At 43.0% G+C, this 27380-nt stretch overlaps 2 protein-coding genes across 6 annotated transcripts in view; one reads left to right on the top strand and one right to left on the bottom strand.

Annotated features, from left to right (window-relative positions):
• The window catches only part of LOC117224822 (protein expanded), a 138940-nt gene that overhangs the window by 43149 nt on the left and 68411 nt on the right, over nt 1–27380 (bottom strand). For all 3 annotated transcript variants that reach the window (XM_033477975.2, XM_033477974.2, XM_076524675.1), the window contains one exon: nt 14592–14747. In XM_033477975.2, the coding sequence (XP_033333866.1) occupies nt 14592–14705 (114 nt within the window). In that variant the 5' untranslated portion in view covers nt 14706–14747. The remainder of the gene's footprint in view (nt 1–14591; nt 14748–27380) is intronic.
• The window catches only part of LOC117224826 (putative sodium-dependent multivitamin transporter), an 87823-nt gene that overhangs the window by 44421 nt on the left and 16022 nt on the right, over nt 1–27380 (top strand). Inside the window, exon 1 of one of the 3 annotated variants that reach the window (XM_076524679.1) lies at nt 4499–4608. The exons of the other annotated variants lie outside the window; for them this stretch is intronic. The gene's annotated coding sequence lies outside the window, so the exon portion shown is untranslated. Of the gene's footprint in view, nt 1–4498; nt 4609–27380 lie in introns of those variants that run through there. 3 annotated transcript variants of the gene reach the window in all.

Raw genomic sequence — 27380 nt, 5'->3', positions numbered from 1 at the left:
ACAAGCTTCACAAGGGCTGTCCGACGGTGAGCGAATTTCGCTGAAACGCTAGTGCCGAGGTCACAGCGTGTGGTAACGCTGGCATTCTGCAACGTGCACGCATGTAATAACAATGCGTGGATGGATGAATATTGCAAACGGTGAAAGCGTACCACATACCAGGCTCGTTACGACCGTGGTAGCTCGCGAACTTAGCAATAGCAGTGTCATACGTCGATCAAGGAATCTTGAAGAGAGTATATATGTCGATTTGTGAAACGTTTTCACTCCATCCTGCCGCGTCTAGGTTCAATTATTCGAACATCGAGGAGGATGGCAATGTCCTGAATCCTACTTTAAATATAGCAATCATTGTCAACGTTATTTCATACGATATCTGAAGCATTATTTATTTGTTTACGGGATGTGCTCTTAGTCCGACGAAACTCTCGGATGGAAAATTATAGAATAAATTATATAGTTTTGTTTAGAAGCTGAAGGACAATTGGAGAGAATTTACTTTACCACGTATTTTTTTTTTAAGAAAATGGGTCGTACTTGAATCTGATCGCTCTCTCTCTCTCTCTCTCTCTCTCTCTCTCTCTCTATTTCTCTCTCTATGGTCGTTTCAATGTTTAAATTAATTATAAACCGTAACTTTCTCGAGACATCCTAGACGTCCATAATAGTCTTTTTACGTGCTTCGATCCTCTACTATAGCTGTGATTCATGACTTATCTTGCTTTAACCGTCTTAGATCTTGTCTTTAGTATCGACAGCTAGTCCTAAAATTTATATCTATATATCTATATCTATATAAATAATTATATAATTATATATCGTGATTTCCGAATTAATTTCGAAGTAATTCAATAATTGATTTATTTGGTGATTTCTACGGGAAACCCTTTGCCACATAAGACAAATAAGTGATATTTATATAAATTATATATATAAAATTATATAATTATATAAATATAATTTATAAATATAAAATTTCACTTTAAATAATATAATATACTAATATAATAAAAATAATATATATAAATATATATATGTATATTATGTATTCATAATATAGTAATATTATATAATAATAATAATAATAATAATAATAATAATAATAATAATAATAATATACTAATATATATAAAATTATATAATTATATAAATATAATTTATAAATATAAAATTTCACTTATATATATATTTGTCTTATGTGGTAAAGGGTTTCCCGTAAAAATCGCCAAATAAATCAATTATTGAATTACTTCGGAATCAATACGGAAATCGCGATTCGATAATGCGCGAAAGATATTCGCAAAACTCATCGCGCAAAGAACCGATCGAGTTGAAGTGTCATTCCAGGCCGGAGTTAATCGGTGTTCGCGATTTCTCAATCGTTCGCAATGCATAGATCATTCGCAGCTGAACGGCTCCGATGCAAATAGTTCTCTTAAATCACTTAATTCTTCTCGGCGTAGAAAAAGCACGCCGTCCGCTTCGATATCGGCAATTATCCGGCTCGATGAGCAGCGTGTCTCAAGGCTTCTGAAATGACCCGCATTAAAAGTCGCCGCGTAAGAACGAATTCTCAACTATGTAGCGAGTGGCAGTACTCACGATTTCATTTCTTGTCGCCGCGCGTCGCCGCGCGTCGCCGCTTTTTTTCCCTCGCCGCGCTGTTAATGAAACATTCCGCGCCCCTCTATCCGCCGGATCGCCGCGGCCGCGCTCGACAGGAGACACCGCCGATGAAGTTCTTATTGTTGTTATGCAGCCGAACAAATTTATACCACACGCCGTTCGGTTAATTACCGATCACGCAAGACGGGTCTTTTTTTATCCAGCGCGGTTTCTTGCCGATGTATCCTCATTTTCCGCGCCAGGAATTCCGATGTCCGAGAGCTCGATTTATTCGCGGAGAGTCAAGGGTACACTCTGCGTTTATAGCCGCGAAAAAAAGAGAGAGAAACGAATCATTTTCCTGCGTTCTATTACCACGTTTATGCCGCGGAAACGTGATACCAATTATATTCGAGCGAATTCGAAATTGTGTATTTATAATCGAGCAGTTGACTTTTACCAGTCGCGGTAAAAGTTCTATGCCCGGTCAGACTCGACGATGCGTTTCGGCCCGATGATTGTTTATTTAGCAAATTTATGTTTAGATCGATGCGTGAGTTCGTAGGAGTGACTTGAAATATCTTACAATTGTTTTGAATGGGTTTTATTATAGCGAATTTTGAAATAGAAGGGTGCTTCGAACCGCGAAGGGTCGAAGGGAAAAAATATTTTTCGACCTTTTAACCCTTTGCGGTCGAACGGTGAATCTGAGGCACCGCTAAGAATTGCTGTATCATTTTTTAGAAGTGCCCGAAGGTGCCTTCGAATCGTGTCAAGTGCCTTTCGAACTGCCTTCGAATCGTGTCATGTGACCTCCGAATTGCCTTTAAATCATGGCACGTGGCCTCCGAATTGCCTTCGAATCCTGTCATGTCGCCCCCGAATTGCCTTTAAATTTAAATCGTGACATGTGCCCTCCGAATTGCCTTCGAATCACGTCATGTGCCCTCCGAATTGCCTTCGAATCACGTCATGTGGCCTCCGAATTACCTTCGAATCGTGTCATGTGGCCTCCGAATTGCCTTCGAATTGTTTCGGGATCGTATCATGTCGCCCCCGAATTGCCTTTAAATTTAAATCGTGACATGTGCCCTCCGAATTGCCTTCGAATCGTGTCAAGGTGGTCTCCGAATTGCCTTCGAATCGTAGCAAAAAAATTAGAAATAGAAAAATTAAATCATCGTTTTCATTCTAGCATTACTATTTTTTTTGCAGATTGCCCCGACTTAGTATTCTCGGATCTGCCGGTTTCAATTCCGACCTCCGAACATTTTTGGGAGAAATTACCGTACATCACGGCTTAGATCACACTTCATCGAAATTTGTCGCAGTGAGAATCCTTTACCGTGCAAATAAATAATGATTCGTATCTAAAGTTTGGCGATTTAACCCTGAAACACCATCTATAGTAACTTGAATTTGAGCATCGTATAATTGCAGAAACGTTCGCATTGTTTCTTCAGCAGTCAATGAATCAGGGATTGCACGAAATCGGAAGAAAAAGGGGGGGAAAGGGGAAAAAATGCAGCGAGCGGTGGGGGAGAAAATAAGATTCTCGGTGAACACCCACGGATATTCAAATCGCGATTCGCTGTGCCTCGCTTCCTACTGTAACGGCCGACTCTTTTTTCCCCCTTGAATCGGAGCGGCTCAATGGTCGCGCGCCGACCCTCGCTTTACTCGCGAAACAAAGCATCGACGAATTCGCTGTCAGCCCGATTTGCATAAATTGCGGACGCTCGGCCAACATATCGCGCGTGTTCCGAGTTCCGAGCGAAGCGCAAGAGCGGAATCACCTTGTTCCTCTAACAACGAGAGAAACGCGAGCCTTGTGCAGATTTTTCGGGCGAACTTCTTTCCTGTTTACGGCAGTGTCTACAAGTCCTAGCGAACATTGATTTACATACGGTGGCGGTCATATACTTAAAACCACTTGGGAAACGTTGCAACTTTCTTCAAATTGGTCAGAATGACGTGAATTTTTTTTTAGATGTCGGAAGCACTAGCGCCCGTTACTCAATAACTATAGTATCTTCTTTCTTTTTTAAATTTTGCTATTACTAGAAACGACAAAAGAAGAAATTAGAAAACTCACGTTTTTTAACTTCTTTTTATCCGAGCCTATAACGAAAATTGTAAAAAACGCGTCTCGTAGATCACGATAACTAGTGTCGATAAATTATGTGTAGTACATTTTATGACCGATGCGACAATCGATGCGTCGAAGTTGCTTAAAAAACACTCTTTCAAATAATCGCAGGTTTCGCGACTTAGTGCAGTGAAAAAAGTGCGTATAAAATCGAGTCTCTGAACTTATAGAACAGTTACCCTTTTAGCGGTCTCTTAAATATAAACAAACATGATAACGTAGAAATGATTTTCTAACATGATATAAGAATTTTCGGCGATGCCTCAGAGTCGCCGCTCGAGTGCAAAGGGTTAATAATTTCGCTTGGCCGTACAAAACAACCCTGATTTTCAACGTGAGAAATACGAGGAAGTTGGACGCGCGTTGTGTCCGTCGGTTCGAAATCTTCCTCGGAAATTATCTCGAGGCTTCGGATCCGTGCCGCGAGTGATTCTAAGCTGCGGGCCGATAGCGTGTCCCGGTAATTAATAGTTTCCGATTACAGGCAACAAACTCAAGTGCAACGGATAAATCTCGGCCGGCGATGCAGCGGCATCGACGTCGCTTAATGAACTCCGAATCCCATCCGGCCCGAGATAACGCGACGCCATGGAAATCCATAAAGAAGTCCGAATAACCGTCGACCGCTACGGTTCTTTGAAAGTTGAGTGCCTCTTATAAATAATATTGTTACAGAACGACCGATGGTGGAAGGGGGCCGGGTGGGGAGAATCGTTTTACGACTGCTTCAACAACTCGATTCCTCTCTTTGAAAAAGTGGGGAGGAGGCGTCGTAACACGGAGGCACTTGGCCGCGGTGATAAATGCACAGGTACGCTGCACACGGGTCCCAACGTACCGGTAACAGTGCACAGGTAAGGGCGTACAGGTAAGAGAGCGTCTTCGAGACCGAGAGAGCCGCGCCAGTTTCTATCCCTTTTGCTCGTTAGTCGCGAGACCGATAAAAGCCATATTATTTTCCACGATTAGAAAGTTACCTGATGTAACACGAGCTATCCCGGTCCACACGGGAACCGGTTGAAGGTTCCGCTATGCCGGTGTATCGGGATCTTTCTCGCATGTCCGCCCGCAGCGAAAAATCGGGCCCGATGCACGGTCCCGCGACTCGTGTACAAAAGTTACAAACGCCCCGGTTTCGACGTTTCTCGGGTCGCCTTTTCCTGCCGACGAAACCGAACATTACTACGATGCCGGCGTAAGAACACGTCGGGTTGGAAGATAACTTTAACCCTTAGCGCTCTCCACGCGTTCCTCGAGTATTGCCTACCAGCAACTCTGGCACATTTTTGGCGCAAAGCGCCTGAGACAAAGGAAGTCTTATTTTGAGCGGAAAAGATTACACGTCCTCGCGAAAGCGTTTGATTTTATTCATTTTATGTTGCTAAGCATAAAAATGGGCAAAAAATGTTTTAATCGTAATGGTATCTACTTAACATTGTGCGAGGTCGGTGCATCGACATCGTGAATTGTCACCGAAATTTCCAAGCAGCAAATGCATCCTCATCGAAATGGATAAATTTACTATCAATGATATTCTTCACGATTCTTAAATAAGTATATCCCTCGTGTTCTTTGACGCGATTTATTATAAAATTAGCACTGCGAATCGTCCGTTGAATTCTGTTCGGATACGGAATTATCGAAACAAAAATATCTTTGGCGTGAGTTTGCCGGAATTTTTTTATCGTTAATCTTCACTGGGATCGGCTCGATTGATAATTAAATTAAATTAAAAATTAGTAAACATTCTTCGGACGTTATAAAACAAAGTTGAACAGCGTTTTTCTGAAAAATATCACTACCAGCAACTCCGGCACATTTTTGGAGCAAAGCGCCTGAGACAAAGGAAGTCTTATTTTGCGCGGAAAAGATTACACGTCCTTGCGAAAGCGTTTGATTTTATTCATTTTATGTTGCTTAGTATTAAAATGGGCAAAAAATGTTTTCATCGTAATGGTACACACGCTAAGCACGTTTTCGCTACAAATAACAATTGCCAACGTCGACAGAAACATAGCATCTTCGGTGTAATCGTGCTAAAAAATTTACGGAACAAATGACGGATGTCTCCGTAGCGGAGCCAACGGAGCGCTAAGGATTAATCGGGTGCTCGGAAGATCGAATCTATTAGGCCATTCTGTCGTTTCTTACCTGCTGTTCGTGGACAGTGGTGCATGAAAGTGAGCAAATCTTGTGTTATTGTACGATTGAGTGCGCGCGGCGGTTCATTCGAAGCCTGAGTTGGGCAAAATGTGATTCGGACGACGGATAAGCTTTCAATGAATTGATGGAAACTAGGTGATAAAGTAATATTTGTACTCCGGGTCGATTGTTCGAGCGTTGAATTGCATCGAAAGTGTTATTATTCCTCTGCGAATTTGATGTAATATTAATAGTTAATGCGTTTACAGAAAAAAAAGAAAGAAAAATCAAAATACAGTGGAACGTCGACTACGATATAATTGAATTTTTATTTATTAATATAACATAATTTTCCGCAATGAAACTTAATTTTCCGTCTGTTACTTCTCATTTGTAATTAAGTATGTTATACAGTAAATTCTCTCCAATTGTTCTTCAGCTTGTAAACAAAAATGGGCGATTTGGGAAGTGGAGATACAATTATTGGAGTCTCGTGGCTCATTTTTATAGTTGTTGACAATCGGCAACAACTGTCTCTGCCTGTTCTAATTTCTGTGCGTGCCTTAATTAAGCGTGCCTGCTCCGATTTATGTGCATCTCCCAGTTTCCGTGCCTCTCCCAATTATAACAAACTGCAGTTAACCACTTGCACTATGATTTCTGGCGCAGGTAGTCACGTTAATCAGCACTTCGAGAAAAATTCCAGGAGAAAGAACGTTCGTGTATAATACGTTTCTATATTAATTGTCAAATATCGACGACGAGAGAATTAAAGTTCGCTTCCATGGATTTCTGTAGTTTATATTTAATAGAGACTGCAAAATCCTCGCAACGAGTCCGACACGACATTATAGCGCAAAGGGTTAAGTATCGGAATGTTCCCGTTGAAAAAATAATGGAAATTCTGCATTTAAATAACCGAATGAAGCGATAAACGATCAATTTATCTAGCTAACGCGCGTCGTTTACGTGCTACATAATAGCTTGGAACTGTGAAATCGGCTAATTACGCGTGTCGCGCGTTAATTAAATCGCTGATTTTCTGCATCTGTAACACAGTCGAACGTGAAAGAACGGAGAAAGGTTCTAATTGAATTTAACGGGAACCTGATTTTCTGCTTGACGCGGCGAAGTTATTCATTGAGATAGTAAGTAGACTGTGGATTTCATGTGTCGGCAGTATATATCTATTTCTCAAAAGATATAACTGAAGAGAAACTTTTCTCGGAACTTCGTATCGTAACAATATTTTATTTCTGGTCTAATAAATCGTAATGGAGAAAGTAAAATGTTGCAGATAATACCAACGAATCTCTCGAAACGCTAAAAATGCGAACCTGAAGAGAAGCGTCTAATAAGAGTTTCGAGTGCGCTTTTTATTTATTATCAAACGAAATACTATTCGCACGAAGACCCAGCAGCCTCGCTCGCAACCTCGAAACAGCGAACGCGAACACGACTTCCCGTAAAACTAACGAACGAGGAAATCTCGGCGCGGACACGCCGTTACGACGGACAGATTCCAATAAACTCCGCGAGATATAATTAACAGCCGAGCACCGAGGGAGTCCGTCGCACTCGAACAATAGGCACAAAAATGTCCTATTTTTTTTGTTTTCTATCCGTCGACTGGAAACGAGAGAACCGAACGAAACGGCACCTTCGGCCGCCGATTCAATTATCCACGTAATTATTACGCTACCGGCGCGGCGCGATAAATTAGTATCGGTGCCTATGTAACCGGTCGATCGAAATCGGTTCGCGATTGGTCGAGAACGGAGCGCGTAGAAAGTAACCGATAAATTAGTACGGGGAAATGCGGCGCCCTCGGAGAATGGAACGTTTTCATTCGGACGGTGTATCTTTTATCGGGCCGTTTTGCAACAACAGGCCCGGCCGAACTCGTTTGTCGTTCCTTTGTTTCGTAGGAGGCGCCCGAGAGAAACGCGGATCTAACGAGGATGCTGATTGTTTAGCATAAACGACCGCAGAAACGCGCGCTTCCCACTTGTTAGCTGCCTGCGATGCGATTTATTTTACGGCCACGGTGATTCCGTCTTCGTCGATTCTTAACCCTAGAAAGATAACCATATGACAACGTACGTAAAAGATAACCATACGCTTCAGAGGCGCATGCTTTTCTAAGGCGTCAATTTTATACTAACAATGGATATTTATTTAAGTTAATCTAGTCATTTTAAAGGTTTGGCATTATTGTAAAAATAAAATGCATTTATATTATATTTTTTTATATTTTAAGTAATTTTAAACTTAAATCACTAGACCTCTATGAAAAATTAACAAAAATCAACAGTCTTCGCAGGCGCCTCTGCGACGTAGGTTATCTTTCTCGGGTTAAAGGCGCATTACACTCTTCCAATTTCATTCTTCTTCCGACTACGAGCGCCGTGACAAACTTGAAATTATGCTGAACCTTTTTCTCGCATGCCCGACATACGTATTCGGGGATGCAAAACGTGCATATTTTACGTGCAAGTTGCACTGCAATATATTTTGTGCTTACAGTGATTCAATCTCTCTTCTTCGATCGTCTAACGTATCACTCTGTGACTAAGTGTTTCTTCTAGCAGCTGAATATGATAGGTTGTTCGGAAAATAATTTCGTTTCTCTTTTTTTTACCAATCAATTTCACCAGTTTTTCAAACCAGCCAATTTTATTCCAAACCGCATTGTCGTTATACATTTCAACAGCTGACGTTGCAAAGCTTATCGGTAAGAAATTCGTGCAACTTCTGCGCGAAAGGCGATTGTTTAACATGTAATTGTTATCTGTAAATTTGATTCGATATCTATCGAGCAATTGCACGAAGATTAATCTAATTAATCTCTTGTCATACTTTGACGAGCAGGTCTTCTTTTAAGTCGGAATAAAATTCTGTCCTCTTCTCGCCGATATTCGATCGTTCAAGCAAATGCAGGCGCACAGCGAATATGAATAAAATAATAATAAATATTGATATTAATAAAATAATGAACAAATATTAATAAAATAACGAGTAAATATTAATAAAATGGAAGCAATCATTATAGTCGAATAAGTTGTAATCGTTGCAACCGCGAGATAAATGGCGCATAAACGGGATAAAAGAATACGATCGATTCCTATCTAAATGGAGCTTCGAACTAGCAGAAATTTCGTGCTGCTCGGATTAAGCTGCTGCAGGCGTGGGTGTTCCAGTTCTGTTCAGGACACCGTGTATAAGCATACTTTCAGTTGATCGGCGTAACGAGGCTAGAATCCAGCCCGTGATTTCATAGCAGGCCAACGCATGCGGGACCACGCAGGCAGAACGAGGAATTTCCTTGGCAACCGGGAATTCAGATTCGTGGTTACAAATGAGCCTGGCTATAATTAGGAAGATGGTATCGTGTGAGAAGGTGCGCTACACGCAGAGAAGCCGTGCCTCGTGTTCGACCGCATGTTCTCCGCGAGGATGGTTTGTCTAACGACGCGAGGAGGCAATAGCCTCGAACCAGCAAAATCGACGTCGTTGCGGAAACCTTGACACTGAAACCATTACCACGTTGGATCGCCGCTCGAACGGGTCTCGGCTCTTTGGATAAAGAGCAACCGTGCAGTAACGCTGCAATTTGCTTCCCCGGCTGAATGGTAGATCTTTAACTAGGAGACCGATCCTGGTCTCTTACCGCGACGCGCAGTCCTGTCGGCTTAAATAAGCACGATTTAACCCTTTGCACCCGAGCGGCGGCGACTCCGAGGCGTCGCTAAAAATTGCTGTACTATTTTTCTAGATAATTGTAACGCTATCAGATTCGTTTATATTTTTTAAAAATGGTTAAAACTGCGCTGTACTTGCTAGTAGGCGCAATTTCGCACGAATAAATCGCACTAAATCGTATAAAATGGAAGATATTGTGGATCAGAAAACATGCTTCGAATTTCGAATTAAAATAGCTTCGACTGCGAAGGGTTGAAACACCGTGAACAGACAATTTCGAACATTCCTTCGAGCATTCCGATCTCGTAGCTTCGAACTGTGCATCGAAAAGCGTTTAATCAATTTTTTGGAATTCCTAGAACGAATTCGACGTGTTCTGCTTTTGTGAGAGCAAAGCGGAGCCAAGCCGAGATTGAGCATCGTTTTCAGAGTATTCTCTTCAATGGCTCTGAATTATCGGAATATTGAAAACACTCTGAAAACGATGCTTCGTTCGATCTCGGCTTGGCTCCGCTTTGCTCTCACAAAAGCTGAACACACCGAATTTGTTCTAGGAACTGCTAAAAATGGATTAAACGCTTCTCGATGCACAGTTCGAAGCTACGAGATCGAAATGCTCGATGGAATGTTTGAAATCGTCTAATAATACAGCAGCGATATTCGTTGTATGTAGAGACAGAATTGAAAGATTGATTGCAAAAGAATTTTTCATTTACTTATTAATTACTGATTGATTACTTGAAATTACTCGATTCATTACAGACGCGCGTTGCTTACGGCGCGTAGATATTTGAATATTGATATTTTTTGAATCGTCGAACACGCATGAAGTAGCATAGGTACACAGAAGTAGCAACGATTTATCATACTTTATACGAGTGCGCGTGTGTGCCAACCTTCATAAACTCGTTTCTTCCGAAACCGCATCTTCGCCGATCATCGAAGTTCTCGTTTCCCAAAGGATGCGAATCTCAATACAGTATCTTAAAGAACTTGTAGAGCAATGGAGAAACTTCTGTTCTTTATTGAACATTCTGGTGCACGCAAATAAAATAAAACACGAGCCATCGGAACCACTCAAGATGCCCGTAACGAGGCAACATGTCGTGACAAGGCTCAGTGTTTTATTTCAAAACAGGTCACACAGTTAACATAGTTTCACGGCGACGTAGTTACAGGAATGTTCATGCTCGGAGGGTGCACCGAAGCAAGATAAAAGAAGAAAAAAAAAAGGAGTCCGAGACTCTTATATTCACCGTCCCATGGGAAGTATCCTGGAAAGATGATAGCAACGCAAATAAAGCTACTTCCTCCGAGCCGCGAAAAACACGTATCTTGCGTTAATGAGCTCATTATATACGGGGACTATTAGAAACCTCCTAAGAAAGTTCATGCAAAATCTTCGCCGGAGAATCTTAATGAACGATCCCCGTTCAGCGACAAGGGCTTTGCTAGACGATACTTCAAAAACGTTGCCAGGATTAAAAAGGATGTAGCAAGCAATTTCAACTTTTTCAATACTTCTGAAGATGACGGAGATATTGAAAATGATCGGTACACGGTGTGGACTCTGTGCACTTATGAGAAAAGCGAGCTAAAACTGATGTTACTCGATCTTCGATTCAATGCATTTATTAACAGCACATTTTTATTCGACCTCTGTCCATTGAAATCCAGGCAAATAATCTTTATTTCGCATAAATATCTGTTGTTCGGCGATCAAAGTTGTTGCTCCATCTTGTACATTCGACAAGAGAGAAGTACAGCAATGTCTCCCTTATTCGCGCTTAGATTGCGCACAAAAATGGACAGTTTGGGAAGAGGAGACACGATTAATTTGAGTCTTGCGGCTCGTTTTATAGTTACGAATTATCAACAACTATTGGCAAGGCTCGAATAATCGTATCTCCGCTTCCCGAATTGTCCAATTTCGTGCACAATCTGAGCGTTAATTAGAGAAACATTACTGTACTGCTAAAGATGCTCGCAAACTAAGGTAGCTTGAAATATCAAGAACGAGATTAGAATAATTTGTTTAACGTCCGCAAAGGTTCAGTCTGGGTCAGCTTGAAACATCGATCCGACGTTTGTAAAAATTGGAGAATGATTGAAAATACGCATAGCTCAAAGAAGTATAGTACAGAACAATTTTTGATAAAAATATTGGCCTTCCATGTCGAAACCGAAAGAGTTACTTTAATATGCTAGAACTAAAATTCAGAAAGATTATCTTAAAGTAGGCTTCCAAGCTTCAATTTAACAGAAAAGTCATTATCCTAATTAAACGCACTGCTAAAAAAAGTACAGTACAGAAAAATTGTTGATAAAAATATTGGCCTTCCATGTCGAAACCGAAAGAGTTACTTTAATATACTATAACTAAAATTCAGAAAGATTGTCTTAAAGTAGGCGTTCCAAGCTTCAATTTAACAGAAAAGTCATTATCCTAATTAAACGCACTGCTCAAAAAAGTACAGTACAGAAAAATTGTTGATAAAAATATTGGCCTTCCATGTCGAAACCGAAAGAGTTACTTTAATATACTATAACTAAAATTCAGAAAGATTGTCTTAAAGTAGGCGTTCCAAGCTTCAATTTAACAGAAAAGTCATTATCCTAATTAAACGCACTACTCAAAAAGGTACAGTACAGAAAAATTGTTGATAAAAATATTGGCCTTCCATGTCAAAACCGAAAGAGTTACTTTAATATGCTAGAACTAAAATTCAGAAAGATTGTCTTAAAGTAGGCGTTCCAAGCTTTGATTTAACAAAAAAAAAAGTCATCCGTTGATTTCTCGCGGAGCTATCGTCGGTCAAAGTTGGCCAATTTTTATTCGAAATATTTCGATGCCGTAATTTGTTGCACGATACATTTCGGTTAACACTTGGGGGATCCGTAAAATTGCTAAAAATATGAAAAATCATCTTGGAACATCGAGGAGCCGAAACGATTCCTGCATCGTTCGCATAATTCTCGCGTGGCCGGTGAAAATCCTGTTTCGGACGACACGAAGGATCCAGGTGTTGTTCTATTGTTTCGTTGAAACGACGATGGCTTTATTAGTTTCGTAGATCTGGATTGCATTCGATTCGCATATGGTCTAGACGGCCGGAACGCTCCTCCGGTATTCGGTTTCCGCGAGAATCACGGAGTCCGCAAGAATTCCGCCGCTGGAGGAAGCGTAACACCGCGCGGCGTGGATCGGGCCGCGGCGGAGCGGTGCGGAGAGAAGCGGCGAGAAGCGGCGAGAAGCGGCGCAATGTAACAGTGTAGGAGGGAGCGTATTTTTTTTCAATTAACCATTCTAGTCCCCGGCGGTTCTGCACGCTCTCTCGCAGCGCCGGGTTGTAAACGACCGTTGCCGCGGACAAGGCAGGTGCATGTACCTTCGCACGCCTTAATATATTGACTATACTATACGCGGAGTTTCTCCGCGCATCGGTTATTCTGCTCTCGCACGCCCACGCCGCGGATGTAACTAATCGCATTCCACGATTAGAAAATCCGGGCGTGCCCCCTCGCGACACCCGGCGATGCACATGTCCAGATAAACGATGGAATTTCGCGGGCATGTACCGGCGCCGGATCGCTTTTATTTCGCCGGTCCCGGCACGCGATGTTCTTAATTAGCAATTCAATAATTTCAGGAACACGAGCAGAGTCGAATTCACACTTTCCCAATGCGAATTGCCCCCTTTTTGCCGGCCAACGATGTTGGCGATATATCAAATGGATCGGAGATTTATAGCCGGCGTGTTTCTTTTGCTAGAAAAGTTTTTCTATGTGGATCATCGTCGATGAACATGATGATGCTGGAAATAGAAGAGTGTGGCTTTTCTGATCGACGAGATCGCGTCCGAATTAAAATACGTGTTTTGATACGAGCTGGCGTCGAACTGGAGATTTTATATCTTTGTAATCGACTTGTCTCGATTATACGCACACTTTTATATACGTCAATCCTTTCAGAGGTGACTGAAATGAACGAGTATAGTCGAAGGAATGACTATAATAATTAGAATAAATGCATTTATGACAAAAATGGCTATATCCTGTACAAAACTATAAGTGACGGGTTCCTCGGGTCATTTCCGGATTGCGAGACATTTTCGGGACACCCTGTATATTTAGTATTTCTATATTTCTATCTAGTATTTCTATATTTCAATATTGAGTACAACTCTTTCAAATTCTTAAAATAGAGGATACATTTTCGTTAAGGCTACGTTTCTTACGATTTAACTTAAACAATTTTTATTTTGCACAGAGATTCGCAGTCTAATAATATAACACGTCTAATATATCTATAATAATACAATATCTACTACACTATTTTTATGACTTTATAATGTATTTCGTATTCAGATCTCATATTTTGTGCTCACATTAAATTCACATTATAAATCATGTAAAGATCATGTTATCGAATACAGCTCTCGCAAGTACTTCGAACGAATTAAACATCGAAAGAGAGAGAGAGAGAGAGAGAGAGAGAGAGAGAGAGAGAGAGAGTTAACAGTAGTTAGATCAAGCCGATGGCTGCGTGAATTTTGACCCAGAGTATTTAAACCGTTCGTTGCAAGAAATATCTGCAAAAATATGTTTCGAAAAACTGCTAAATAAAGCTCGGAATTGTTATGAACATCGTCGATGATACGGTTGCGAAAATGTGAAGTATTCCGAGGGTTGAAATGTAAAAGTGGAACCGCGAACGAAATACTCGCGGCATTGAAAGGTTTAACGGTCGTCGATTTCGTGTAACGTTCAAAGAAATCTGGCTGGTGAATTTCCATAAAGCCTCCACGGTAACGTTACCGTATCTCATTAAAGGATAATACCGAACCCCATGGAAAATACATGACTCGGGATTACCATGTATAACGGAACGAAATGGGGACTGTTATATGTAATGCATATCGTGAATATGCATTGTCGTCATGAATTATTCCACCCCATTAAACGTTAATAATGTGGCCACGACGGTACTCACCTCAACGACGAAGTAAAGAGGATCACCGGGAAGGGCTTGAACGGCGAGGTAGCGGCTGGCGGACACCAGGGGTTGAAGGCAGGACCGCGCAGCCGTGACACCGCTACCACGCATGCTGCATGCTTCATTTCGTCGCCGCTACGCACAGCGTCCTCACTGTAATCACAGAAGATCAAACGTTCGATCAGAAATCGTGAATTTATAACATTCGTGGCCGGACAACATTTCCGATGTCAATTTCTAGAACAAGTTTGACACTGGACGTACCGAATACCGAAAGCAACTAACCGCGTTGTTGCATAACGAATGAGAGGACTGAATTTATTTTCGCCGTTTTTATGGCGATGAAAGCTTGAACGAAGGAATTTATTAATTAGGCATTTATTAAACAAAGGAATTTATTAATTAGGAATTTATTAAACATAAAGGAACTTATTAATCGTTTTTCGTAATTTCGATATTTTAAAAATCAAAACTGTACAAGTCAGAAATAATCGAACGATATATTCTTAAATTCTTACATTGACTTCACAGTTTTCTATCTAATTTATTTATTCCTGTCGTACGTGCGTAAAATCCGCTGTCTAGTCACACACGACTGACTATCTTCTTAGAGGATTTAATTGTTACATGAACTTTTATACGTTGCGTTTACTTTTGCATGATTTTAAAGAGTGTACGAGTAACTGATGTTTGCGAGGTTTCATCCTAAAAACTATGGAGACTATACAAAAGTACACAGGGTGTCCCAAAATTATGGTATTTCCGGGAAATGAGGGGTTCCTGGGATCATTTGTAGCAACTTTTTCCTTAGCGAAAATGTTCTACGAGGCTTCGTTCACTAGTTATCAATGAAAAACGAGTGACCAATCAAAGACGAGCTCGGTTGGCGCAAGGCAGCCGAGCCAATCAGCGGACCTGGACTTCGAGCGCTCGTTGGCTCGGCCGCCTAGCGGCAATCGAGCTCGCCTCTCATTGGTCACCGTTTTTCGTTAATAACTCGTGAACGAAGCCTCGTAGAATATTTTCGCTAAGGAAAAAGTTGCTTCGAGTGATCTCAGGAACCCCTCATTCCCCGGAAATACCATAATTTTGGGACATCCTGTATAACACATCCTTGGACTGCGATAAAGTTATATTTATCGTATCCATCATATGTATAAAATGTGATAAAAATGCGGTGAAAAAAATATCACGCTAAGGATAACAAATATTAAATAATCATATTCATAAAATTCGTTCGACGTTCTTCGCGTGAAATATAAAATCGTGCTCGTCAAGCATCTGTGACGCTGTTTAGCGAACGTGTTAAGTACATTTTCGTATCGATATTTTAGTCTTTCGGAATACTTTCCCGCGTTGGGAAACGCGTTCATTTTGTTGTTCGCGTAAAATCGGCTGCACTTCGAGTGCATTCGAACCGCTGGCACGTTGAAAAGATATTCGTTACGAGGAAAAAAGCAAGGCCTGTCCCGAACAGCAGGAAGCGAACAAACGATTAATTCCGCGAGACTGGCATCGATGACCGAACGATCGTGTAATCCATCGACAAATGGAGGAGGACTACCGGATTTTCGGTACCGGGCTGGGCTATTGGCCGTTGAACAGCGCGGCAACGAAGATAACAATGCACGGGAGAGCCGATAGGAGTATGCTAATGGAAACGGTAACCGGTCGCACAAATCACGGTGGCGTTTCCAGAGAATCCAGCCGCAAGGAATGGCTCTGGCCGGGCCCCGCGCGGGCCCCGCGCAGGCCCCGCACGGGCCCCGCACGGTTTACGACGGGTGTGTGCTGAATCCCCTCGCGGCGCTCCGTTCACGGTAAATCACAGAATCGCTCCCGGCGTTACTCCATTTTCATCTCCGTGGAACAAGAAGCGGTCGCGTGGATGGAGAAACAGATGGCCCCTCTCGGCGCCGAGCCGGCCACCCGCTCATAAATCCGCCGGACAATAAATCCTCGAAAAATGCAACGCGAGGCCATCCACCGGCTCCCCGAGGAATTTCGCGTGACCCTCGGCTCGATTAATTGCTCCGCGAAATTTGCCAGACGATCCCCCGGAATCTTCCATCTTCGTTTCTCGCACGCGAGACTCGGTCCTTTAAGGTCGAATAGCCACGTATCGACGGCACCGAGACTGCACATTTTATCGCAGACGTGGCGAGAATATATATATATATATATACCGAATTCTAGTTTTATTACACGATTTCATTCGATTTAGCACGGTTAAAACAGTTATGCGATTTTTTGAAGAACAATTATTTGCATACATGTGTATATATGTGTGTCCATGTCTAAAAATATATATATCTAGAATTATATTATATTATTTATATATTTATATATATATATATTATTATTTATTTTTATTTATTATATAATATATAATATTTATTTATTATTATATATTATATATTTGCAATAATTTTCTAGATATATTTAAGGCAGTACTATTCTTCTATCTATGTAAAAACAGAATCTAGTGTGTATACACCCCTTAAGTAATCGGACATTTACTTATTTCAAGGAAAATGATTATTAGAACACAGACGCAGTCGACTGGATTAATTTTAACGCTGAATTTTGTTGCACGCGTCTTAGCCCATAATCTGATTTTGGGAGGAAAGTATTTCTCAATACTCAACGAAACCCTCGTCGACAAAGAGTTACTTTCGTCGCAGTTTCGTTCGACCGTCTTGTCATCTAAATTCGCAGGACTTTTAATATCGCGACCCTCTGCATTCCTGAGACCCTTTGGAATCAGGAGCCCTTCGCATTCCTAAGATCTTTGGCGCGGCGTTTTTTCAGCCTCCCCGTTGCAATCCTACGACCCTTGGCATTGTGCGCATCTGCGTTCCTAGGACCCTTTAATTGTGGCCCTTCGACCTCGCTTGACCCTCGATGGTACCGCGGCGCCTGGCGATTCTAAGATCCTCGGTTTGCGCCTCGTAAGAGAACAAACACCTTGGTATGCCGGTCTCGAATAACCCAAGAGGAGGATCGACCCTTCACCCTACGTGTCCAACTAACTAGCGAACTGTTTAAAAGAAACTGGGATCATATGGAATCAGCTTTAGAGAAAAATCTGCGATCGATTACACCCGGTATCTCATAGTTAATTAGCATCGCGATACGCAGTGGTGCGAGCAATTATGGACTTAAAGTAACTTTTACATCCTGAGCTATGATTTTGAATTAGAACTTAACAAAACACCGTATTTGTATATTTCTATATTAGAAATAATAGAAAATAGTAATATACAAATACATATATATCTTCTCTGTTTTTTGTTGTTGTTTAAATATCGGTAAAAATGTGAAGGTTACTTTCAACCCTATCATGACACGTGCAGACAATTTAATTTAGCGTAACAATAGAGTTACAATAAGTTATCGCGAAATAAACCTAGAAGAGATTAATATAAAATAACGTTGTTAAATAAAAATAGAAAAATGTCCTGTTTAGGTGACGATAAAATCAAGGAAAAGAGTTCTTAACATAATCGAAATGTTTGTGAACAAACTTTACGAACTACTGAAATTCCTTTTCGATGTTGTCTACTCTCTAATAATTCATTACAACTGTAACGACGCGATTTTAGATAGAACAAAGCTAAGAAAACGTACAAGTATCATAATTATTCTCTTGTTAAGAGTTACAAGGGGATTCGAACGACTGCAGACCGACGTCTACAGGACGAAACAATGGAAAATAATAACGCCTTTAAATTCGCTTGGCCGTGCATCGAACGAGATGCACGCCGTGCACGTTCTCTCCTACCCTCGGACCCGGCTATTTCGGGGTTGAACGGTGATTCGACGAAGTCGCCGTGGTAATCGACGAAATTGACTAATGGACGATCCGCGAGAGAGCAGAAAGGAGGAGAAAACCATCTACCCGCGGAGGGATGATCGATGGGATCCATTACCGAGAGACGCGTGCAATCCGCCCACACCCCGAGGAGCCTTACGCCTGTCTCTTTTCCTCGGTCCTACCCTGCTACTCCCCCACCTTCCCCGTTTAGCCCGTTCTTTTTCCCCGTGTATACCTACTCGTGGCCAGAGAGTTGTCTATTTCTCTTTCTCGGCTGCTCCTCTCGGCGCAGCAGCGCGCGTTGATGCATTTACTCGCTTACCGGTATAACTGCCACGCCATTACAAGAGAGCCGGTCCTCCCTTCTTCCTCCCTTTCCTCTTACACCCTCCGTTTACACTCGCTCCCTTTCCTTTTCGCTAATACGCTGCGCCCTTCCTCCACCTTCTCCGTTGGATCCGATACCCGGCGTAACTCTCCAAACAGAAATATTGCAGCAGTCGCGAAATTCGTGGATCTAGGTATCTGCTCTTTTGATATTGGTTCAGAGACCTTAACAAACGAATGCTTTTATTTATTTATTATTATCAACGCATAGTTAGCCCTCTTACAAAGAACGCCGTTTAATCGACGACAAGATCGCAACGATCTTTATACACAGATCGAAAGTATTGCGCATGCTAAACAGATCAGAAAAATGTAAATTAACCCTTAGCGCTCCGTTGGCTCCGCTACGGAGACATCCGTCATTTGTTCCGTAAATTTTTTAGCACGATTACACCGAAGATGCTATGTTTCTGTCGACGTTGGCAATTCTTATTTGTAGCGAAAACGTGCTTAGCGTGTGTACCATTACGATTAAAAATCGAACGCTTTCGCAAGGACGTGTAATCTTTTCCGCTGAAAATAAGACTTCTTTTGTCTCAGGCGCTTTGCTCCAAAAATGTGCCGAAGTTGCTGGTAGCGATATTTTTCAGAAAAACGCTGTTCAACTTTATTTTAGAACGTCCGAAGAATGTTCACTAATTTTTAATTTAATTTAATTATCAATCGAGCCGATCCCAGTGAAGATTAACAACAAAGAAGGAAGAAAAATTAAGGGTGCTGACTTTTATTTCGAGTTTCGTTTATTTCCTGCTGAATTTTAACACATCCGATGCGAAAAATTGTTTGTCATACTCGGCCACTCAGGATCCAGTTTCAAACGACTGTCACTAAAAAACTAGCAATACCACTGAGACCGAAAAATTTGAAAATATCATTTGACCATTCTAGAACATCGATTTCTTTATTAGAATACCGTCTCTCGCTTCTAAGTATATTGAATTAATTGTTCGTTTCATCCTCCCCGTAACAATATCGCTTTAAAAAAAAAAAGAACAATGTGGGCCATTTTTCGACCCAGTGCGACAGCGAGCGGTTGAACCCCGAAAATTAGCTCCGAATGGAATCGAGCAGATCATCGACGCACAGACACAAGTACAGCAAAAATATGACCTCTCGTGCCAGCTGGGTTTTTGCTGGCAGGAGAGAGCCTCCAATCACAGCGATCATCGCCGCGAAGGTTAATTTAAAGCGACCACGTTCCACATCGTCGAAGCGTCTGGTTAGCCGATCGGGGAAACAAAGCGTCGAGAAAACTTGATTAAAACCGACGGCCAGCCGTTTTCAGCGGCCGGTGCGGAGGATAGCTGGCAGGATGGTCAGACCCTTTGAACTCTCATTGGGTATTCCGCGAGCGACGCCGCGCGTCTTAGGCGGCGATCGGACGATTAATGCACCTCGGCGGATCGATATGGAAAGCTGGACAGCCTGAAAAAGCGATTCGCGATAGAGGGATGCGCTCGCACGCCGAATGCGCGGCGAATCCGCAAGCGGCAGGATCGAGGATCGGCAGGGATGAAAGAACCGATCCGCGACGGGAGCGCCGGCGACTGGTTTTATCGTTCCGACGAAGTGCGACGTGCATGCACGTAGGCGGCAGTATATAAATAATGTGAACTACATTCCAGCAGCATGAGTAACCGTGTCTTGCGCACTCTCGCCACTCGTCTCGTCCTTTTCTCGGCGGCGATCCGGCCCGCGCGTACAAATCTAATTACCCAGCAACCTACCAACGGGGGGACGGAGAACGAGCCGTCCGGGGAAGGACGACGAACGGAGCAGCGCCTCTTACCCACGTCTCCATGTTTGTCGCCGGCTTAACGACATCGGGGCCTGCTAGAGCCCGATTGCCGACCAGAGAAACAATTTCCGCTACGGAGAGCAGCCCGATGCTATCGTTCGCGCGGCTCGGAAGTTGCCGCGGAGGTCGCGCGGAAATATCGAATCGTTCGTTCGTTCGTTCGTTCGGTTTCTTTAACTGCTTGCACTAGGCTAGTGGAGCCGGTTACCGTGGAGCAGGGTTCGGCAAAAAGTAATCTACCTAATGGTTAACGATTTTAACTCGTTAGTTATTGCAAATGATTAGTAACGATCGGGTAAAAAAAAGTACAGTAATGTCTCTCGAATTGACGCTCGGATTGTCCACAGAAATGGACAATTTAGGAAGAGGCGATACGATTATTTGTTCCTTTCGGTATCATTTTTATAGTTACGAATTGTCAGGAACTCTAAAAACGAGCTACAAGGCTCGAATAATCATCGTATCTGTTCTTCCAAAATTGTCCATTTTTGTGGACGATCCGAGCGTCAGTTAGGGAGACATTACTGTAGTCCGATCAATGATTAACGATTATAACTCGTTTCGTTATTACAACTAATCTATAATTCTATAATAATCTATAATAATCTATAATATCGATCGTTGCTAACGTGTTGGAATCGTTAATCGATCAGATTACTTTTCGCGCAACTCTGTTGCGAAGTGACCAAGGTTAGGTTTTCGGGTATATAATTGACTTTATATTTGTCGATGAAGACATTTTAATTTCTTTGTACTTAAATATGAGGAAAATAGAAGGAGATGGATTTTAATTAGTAATTTTACATAATGACCGCCTCAGTGACCCTATATAACAACTGATCGGACTCATATACAGGGTGTCCCGAAATTATGGTATTTCCGGCAAATGAGAGGTTGCTGAGGTGATTTGAAACAACTTTCTCCTTAGCGAAAATGCAATCCGCGGCTTTGTTTACGAGTTATTAACGAAAAACAGTGACCAATGAGAGGCGAGCTCGGTCGGCGCGGCCAACCAACGAGCGGTCGGAGCCCTGTTCGGCTCATTGGCTCGGCCGCGTCGCGCCAGGAGAGCTCGCGTCTTATTGGTCGCTGTGTTTCATTAATAACTCGTAAACGAAGCCGCGGATCGCATTTTCGCTAAGGAAAAAGTTACTTCAAATGATCTCAGGAACCCCTTATTTCCCGGAAATACCATAATTTTGGGACACCCTGTACGATGAATGGGAATGATGTTTCTTCAAAATTGAATCAGAATTTGATTCTTTAATAAATATTTCAGTGTTCATCACGTTCATTTGGACACATCGAACAGTATAATAAATATTCGACAATAGCACTTTTACCTTTATTCTTAACCTTTATCTTATCTTTTACCTTTATCTTCGTTATTCTCTCCGCGACGAAGCTCTTGTTGGTCAAACGAATCGCTTCTTCGTTCCAGAATCGTTTGTAAGGGGGGGAATTTGCATGAAAAATCCAATCGAGTTTTTAAACCGCGTACGATATTCAGAGACAGTTGCATAAGTGTGATAGGATAATAATACCTCGCTGATTTTTGCCTTGCGCTTGACATCAACAAGTTACGCTTCATCCGTAACGTCGCGTACCGAAGAAATAATACGAATCAGAAAATGTCGAACGCGTTACAGCCGTGTACGCGTACAAATTCTTTTTGTACAGCCGATTGTCACATTGCGGTGTTCACGTGAACGAATTTACGAGGGCCGACGCGTTGAAAGATTTGAGTCGAATTTTCACACGCGTCTTCGTACGATCTGTTCATTTTTTTATCGTATTATTTCTGTTGCCGTTTCAAGACAGGGTCACAATCGCACGGTGTTCCGTAATAGGTACTTCTACCTCAACGTAAATATTTTCCTACGCTCTGAAAAATCGTTCGATCGCCGCACACGCGCGCGCGAAGATACGCAACGTAATTTCGAGGGGATCCCGATGAAGAAAAATATGTCAAAATATCTAGGCCGAAAGCGATTAGCGATAGTTCCCTAGTTACTTTCCCCTATCGCGGTGTGCGCATCGGCGCGCGTAACTGTACGTAACCGGACCTAACTGCATGCAAATGAAAACGTAACGTGGCCGCGGCGTGGATATCGCGGGGCGATTGCTCGTTATCTTACCGTACGGCGTGAAATAAATGCTGGATATCGCGGTTAGTGTCTCAGGAACGAGAACCAGTACATCTCCCGTGTCATCCGCGGACCGCAGAAGCCCGGGTAATTAGACCTACGCAAGGAATGCGGTTTTCCCACCTCGCAGCCTCTTCCTATCCGCTCTCGTTCATCTTCCGCCGACCGTGGAGACCAGAGAAATCCAGAATGGGGAGGAGACGGAGAAAGCATCGATGGACACGTATTATACCGTACGAGCGCTCCGGTGAGCTCCTTGGTCGAGCAGGTGATTCGAAGCAACTTTTTCCTCTACAAAAATTCTCCCCGAGGCATCGTTAACGAATTATTCATGAAAAACGCTGACCAATGAGGGACGAGTTCGCTCGGCGCTAGGCGACCGAGCCAATGAGCGGAACCGAGCTCCGCGCGCTCGTTGGCTCGGCCGCCGCGCGCCAGCCAAGCTCGCCTCTCATTGGTCACTGTTTCTCCGTTAATAACTCGTAAACGAAGCCGCGGATTGCAATTCCGCCGAGGAAAAAGTTACTTCGAACGATCTCAGGAACCCCTCATTTCCGGGGGAAGTGCCATAATTTTGGGACACCCTGTAGAACGTGTTCTACACAAGTATCACACGTTGAAGGTCTTTACGGCTGAAGCATTAGAAACTCGTAAAGTCGGCTACGTTCAGCGACGAAATGACATCTTAGATTCTTTCGGTAAGTTTCCGACGACACGTTCCACGCGCTCGTCTTTTCCTAAGTGCTTAAATTCGTAGTACAGAATTCCGGACGACGAAGAAAACGAACCTTGATAACGAACGTTTTCGGGGCTGGCCGGCGGAACGCCGAATATTTTCGTGGGATGCTGGGACGTCGCGGAATTGTTGTTACGCCGAACAAACAGATCTTTGTCGAAGGAGTTTGCCGGATTAGAGAGAACTCGGACCAAATGTTGCCGCGAATGCTGGGCGCATTAAAATGGCACCGCGAATGCACCGTATTCGACCCACGCGTCGCCGCCACCTACCCGCACAGCGCGACTCGCCCGACGAATGCATCACGCGCGTGTGCACGCGTATGCACGCGGCGCATTCCAGTAAAGTCCCTGATCTCCTGCCCTTGCGGTTTAGCATTCTCGTTAAAGCCACGCTGGAATGTCTACGTTGCGCCGCGCCGCGCCGCGTCGCGTCGCGCCGCACCGCGCCGCTCCAGCGTATCCGCGGCCGCGAGCACACATTGACGGATTTATGAATAATCCGCCGGCAAATTACAGGAGTGGATGATTAGATCGTAATCGATTCGATCCGCGGAACAACCTGTTCTTAATTGCGGAATGATTTCCACTTAACGACGCTCCGCTACGGAAAATTTATTATCGTCGCCGGCTCGGGGCTGGCGCGTCGCTGGGAAAACCGCGGCTTGTACTGGATTCCTTCTCTCCGCGCATATTTTCGCTAGAACCTGTCTTCCCACTGAGTCATCCAGCCATTTTGTTCTACATTATAGCTGTCGCGCGGCGCGAACGCGGCCCTCGGCACGCTCGTCGATCAGCTGACTGTCCCATAAGTTCAGGAATATAAATTCACGAAGCAATCCTATCGAACCACGAAACAAGATTAATCAAATCGTCGTCGTGTACACCGTCTGTCGGCCTAACGTTCTCGCCTGTAACGTCGTTCTTCTAATCAGCTGGCGTGTTTCGATTAGCGCAACGTTATAAAAGAGTCGATAAAAAAGACGAATTCAATTTGGCACGATACGTTGACCTTCGGAGGAGTTGTTCGATGTACGAAGACGGCAGTCGTGCTTCTCTATCGTTAAAAACATTCACGGTGCTTCGCATCTTGATTGCAACATGCAGAGGAACATTTGTATTATTTATTTTGTTTGTTTTATTCCATTCGAACGGGATAACTCGTTAATACGAAGAGATGTACAAACATTAAGATTTAAAGAAACATTGATAATAGACAGTGCAAGTTTAAGATCGATTTATACAGAACGAGATGCGGATTAACCCTTTGCACTCGAAGCAACTTCGACTCGAAATCTAAAATAGTTTCTTCGTCCTATGGTGTTTTCAGTTCATATAACTTACTGCATTTTATGCGTACGACTCAAGCAACAATTAAACTACGTAATGTTTTTTTAAAAGTATAAACAACTTCGATAATGTTAAAATTATTTTGAAACGTGATATAACAATTTTTTATGGCGGTCGAGTGCAAAGGGTCAAGGATTCTTCTATCTACAGGGTGACATATTGAAAAGAGCAGTAGGGAAGTACAAATTATTCGCATCGATGATCATACGAGCAAGTCTCAAGGACGTTTGAACTCTTTTTTTAGTCAGAACGAATCTCTCAATCGCTAAAACGAATTCATCCCCGATCAAAATACAGTAATGTCTCTCTAATCGACGCCCAGATCGACCACAAAAATTGGACAATTTGGGAAGAGAAAGATACGACTATTCGAGCCCTGGGGCTCGTTTTCATAGTTGTTAACAATCGGTAATGAAAAAAAAACGAGCCGCGAAGCTCGAATAATCGTATCTCCTCTTCCCAAATTATCCGTTTCAGTGGACAATCTGAGCGTCAGTAAGGGAGACATTACTGTAGTTTCATCAAATCGGTTTATCGAATGATCTCATCAAATCGCCATCGAAATTTGCACGAACTTCCACGGTCTAAGCATTTCAAGGCGATATTTAAACGATATTTCGATAGCCAGATATACGATTACCGAATAAAGAATGCCCATCGAGGATACCGACTGCGCGATTTAGTATGCGCAACTTGATTTTCGCTATCAATCTTCAAGCTTCGGAATAAGTATGGACTCGCAACGGTCGCGGAGAGTTCCTTCCTGCCGTAAGTTATTAACAATAAAGTAGGTTTAATAAGCGCAGCTGCGAAGCGTATCGCGGGGCGAGAGGTTAAAGTCCCCGATCCATTAGGTTTCGCGCAGTGATTCGCGCTGGAAATGCGTGGCCCATGGCGGGCCGGTAATAAAGTCTGAAACGTAACGCGACAAGATTCCTGATCGCGACGTTTCAGATAGTTATCGGAATGATTGAACGTCGGGACATTAACGTCCGACTTAATACGATTCGTTACTTAGGTAACAATAGCCCACCGTGGTTTATGTAATTCTCTAGCATCCCGGCCCGATACGTTCTACACACCTTAATGTGTCGCGCGACTGGTTCGTGACGAGTGAGCCGGCGCTAACTGGCACCCACCGTGGAATCCCTAATGTCTGTGTGGAATTGTTCGGCCGAACAAACAAGTTTGTCCACATGAAATTGCTGATTTGTTTGCCCGGTCGTTAGTTGGGAAAAAGAGGCGATCCCGGGGATCGTTTTCTGCACAGCGATATCCGGAGACGTTAGTTCTCGAAGAGATTGTCTGTGACCGAAGTCCGACGTTATGCCAATAAAATCTTATCGCAACAACATTTCGCAAAAATCTTCCGAGCAAAATTCTGCTCGAATGACCTTTCGAATAAATTCATCGAATGAAGTTCTATCCGAATAAATTCATCGAATCAAATTTTATCGGAGTAAATTCTTCGAATCAAATATCCGAGTAATAATTTGGAGCAAAATTTGATTCGAATAATATTTCCTTGGTACAGTAACGTCTGCCTCGCTGACGCTCAGATTGTGCTTAAAAATGGACAATTTGGGAAGATGAGATACGATTATTCGAGTCTTCCAGCTCGTTTCTATAGTTCTTGACAATTCGTAACTATAAAAACGAACCGTTAGACTCGAATAATCGTATCTCCTCTTCCAAAATTGTCCATTTTTATGGAAAATACAAAACCCGGAAATGGCGGGTTCCTCGGATCATTTGAAGCAACTTCTTCCTTTACAAAAATTTTCTCCGAGCCACCGTTAACGAGTTATCGACGAAAAACAGTGACCAATAAGAATCGAGTACGGCTGACGCGAGGCGGGCCAGCCAACCAGCGCACGAAGCCTAGTTCCGCTCATTGGCTCGGTCGCCTCGCGCCAGCCGAGCTCGCCTCTCATTGGTCGCTGTTTTTCGTTGATAACTCGTTAACGGTGCCTCGGAGAAAATTGTTATAAAGGAAAAAGTTGCTTCAAATGACCCGAGGAACCCGCCACTTTCGGATTGCGAGACATTTTTGGGACACCCTGTATATCTCGAATGGAATTCCGCATTCGGCAACTTTCCGCCACAATTCGAAGTCTCGTATACGCAAGTACGCGATTTCTACAGCGATCACGTTTGCAATTTTGATCGAATGCTTTCCGCCAGGGGTGGTATTACACTCGCGTACGTTTTCGCGAATGCAGAACGCGTTCCACGTGCCTTTCCCTCTTCTCGCCATGCATTCTATTCTAATGCGACTGAAAAACAAAATAAAAGAGGAAGAAGAAGAAGAAGAAGGAGAGGCGAAGAAGGAGGAAAAGATCCATAGGTTACCGTGGAATTTATTTCGACGATAATCGCGAGAGACACCCGCGCTCTTGGCCAAAGGATACGGGAACGCGGAAGTGCGTGCGCGCACGTTCAACGCGTAGGTTTGTATAGCCGCGAACCTGCATAAGCCCGGGCTCCATAAGAAGCCATTGTCGTGCAAACAACGCATTACACGATAGCACGCGGAAAATGGTTGTCGCCGG

This window comes from Megalopta genalis, chromosome 9, assembly GCF_051020955.1.
Source record: "Megalopta genalis isolate 19385.01 chromosome 9, iyMegGena1_principal, whole genome shotgun sequence".
Classification (NCBI taxonomy): domain Eukaryota; kingdom Metazoa; phylum Arthropoda; class Insecta; order Hymenoptera; family Halictidae; genus Megalopta; species Megalopta genalis.
The sequence above is the reverse complement of the archived record's forward strand: the minus strand, read 5'-3'. Positions and strand labels throughout refer to the sequence as shown.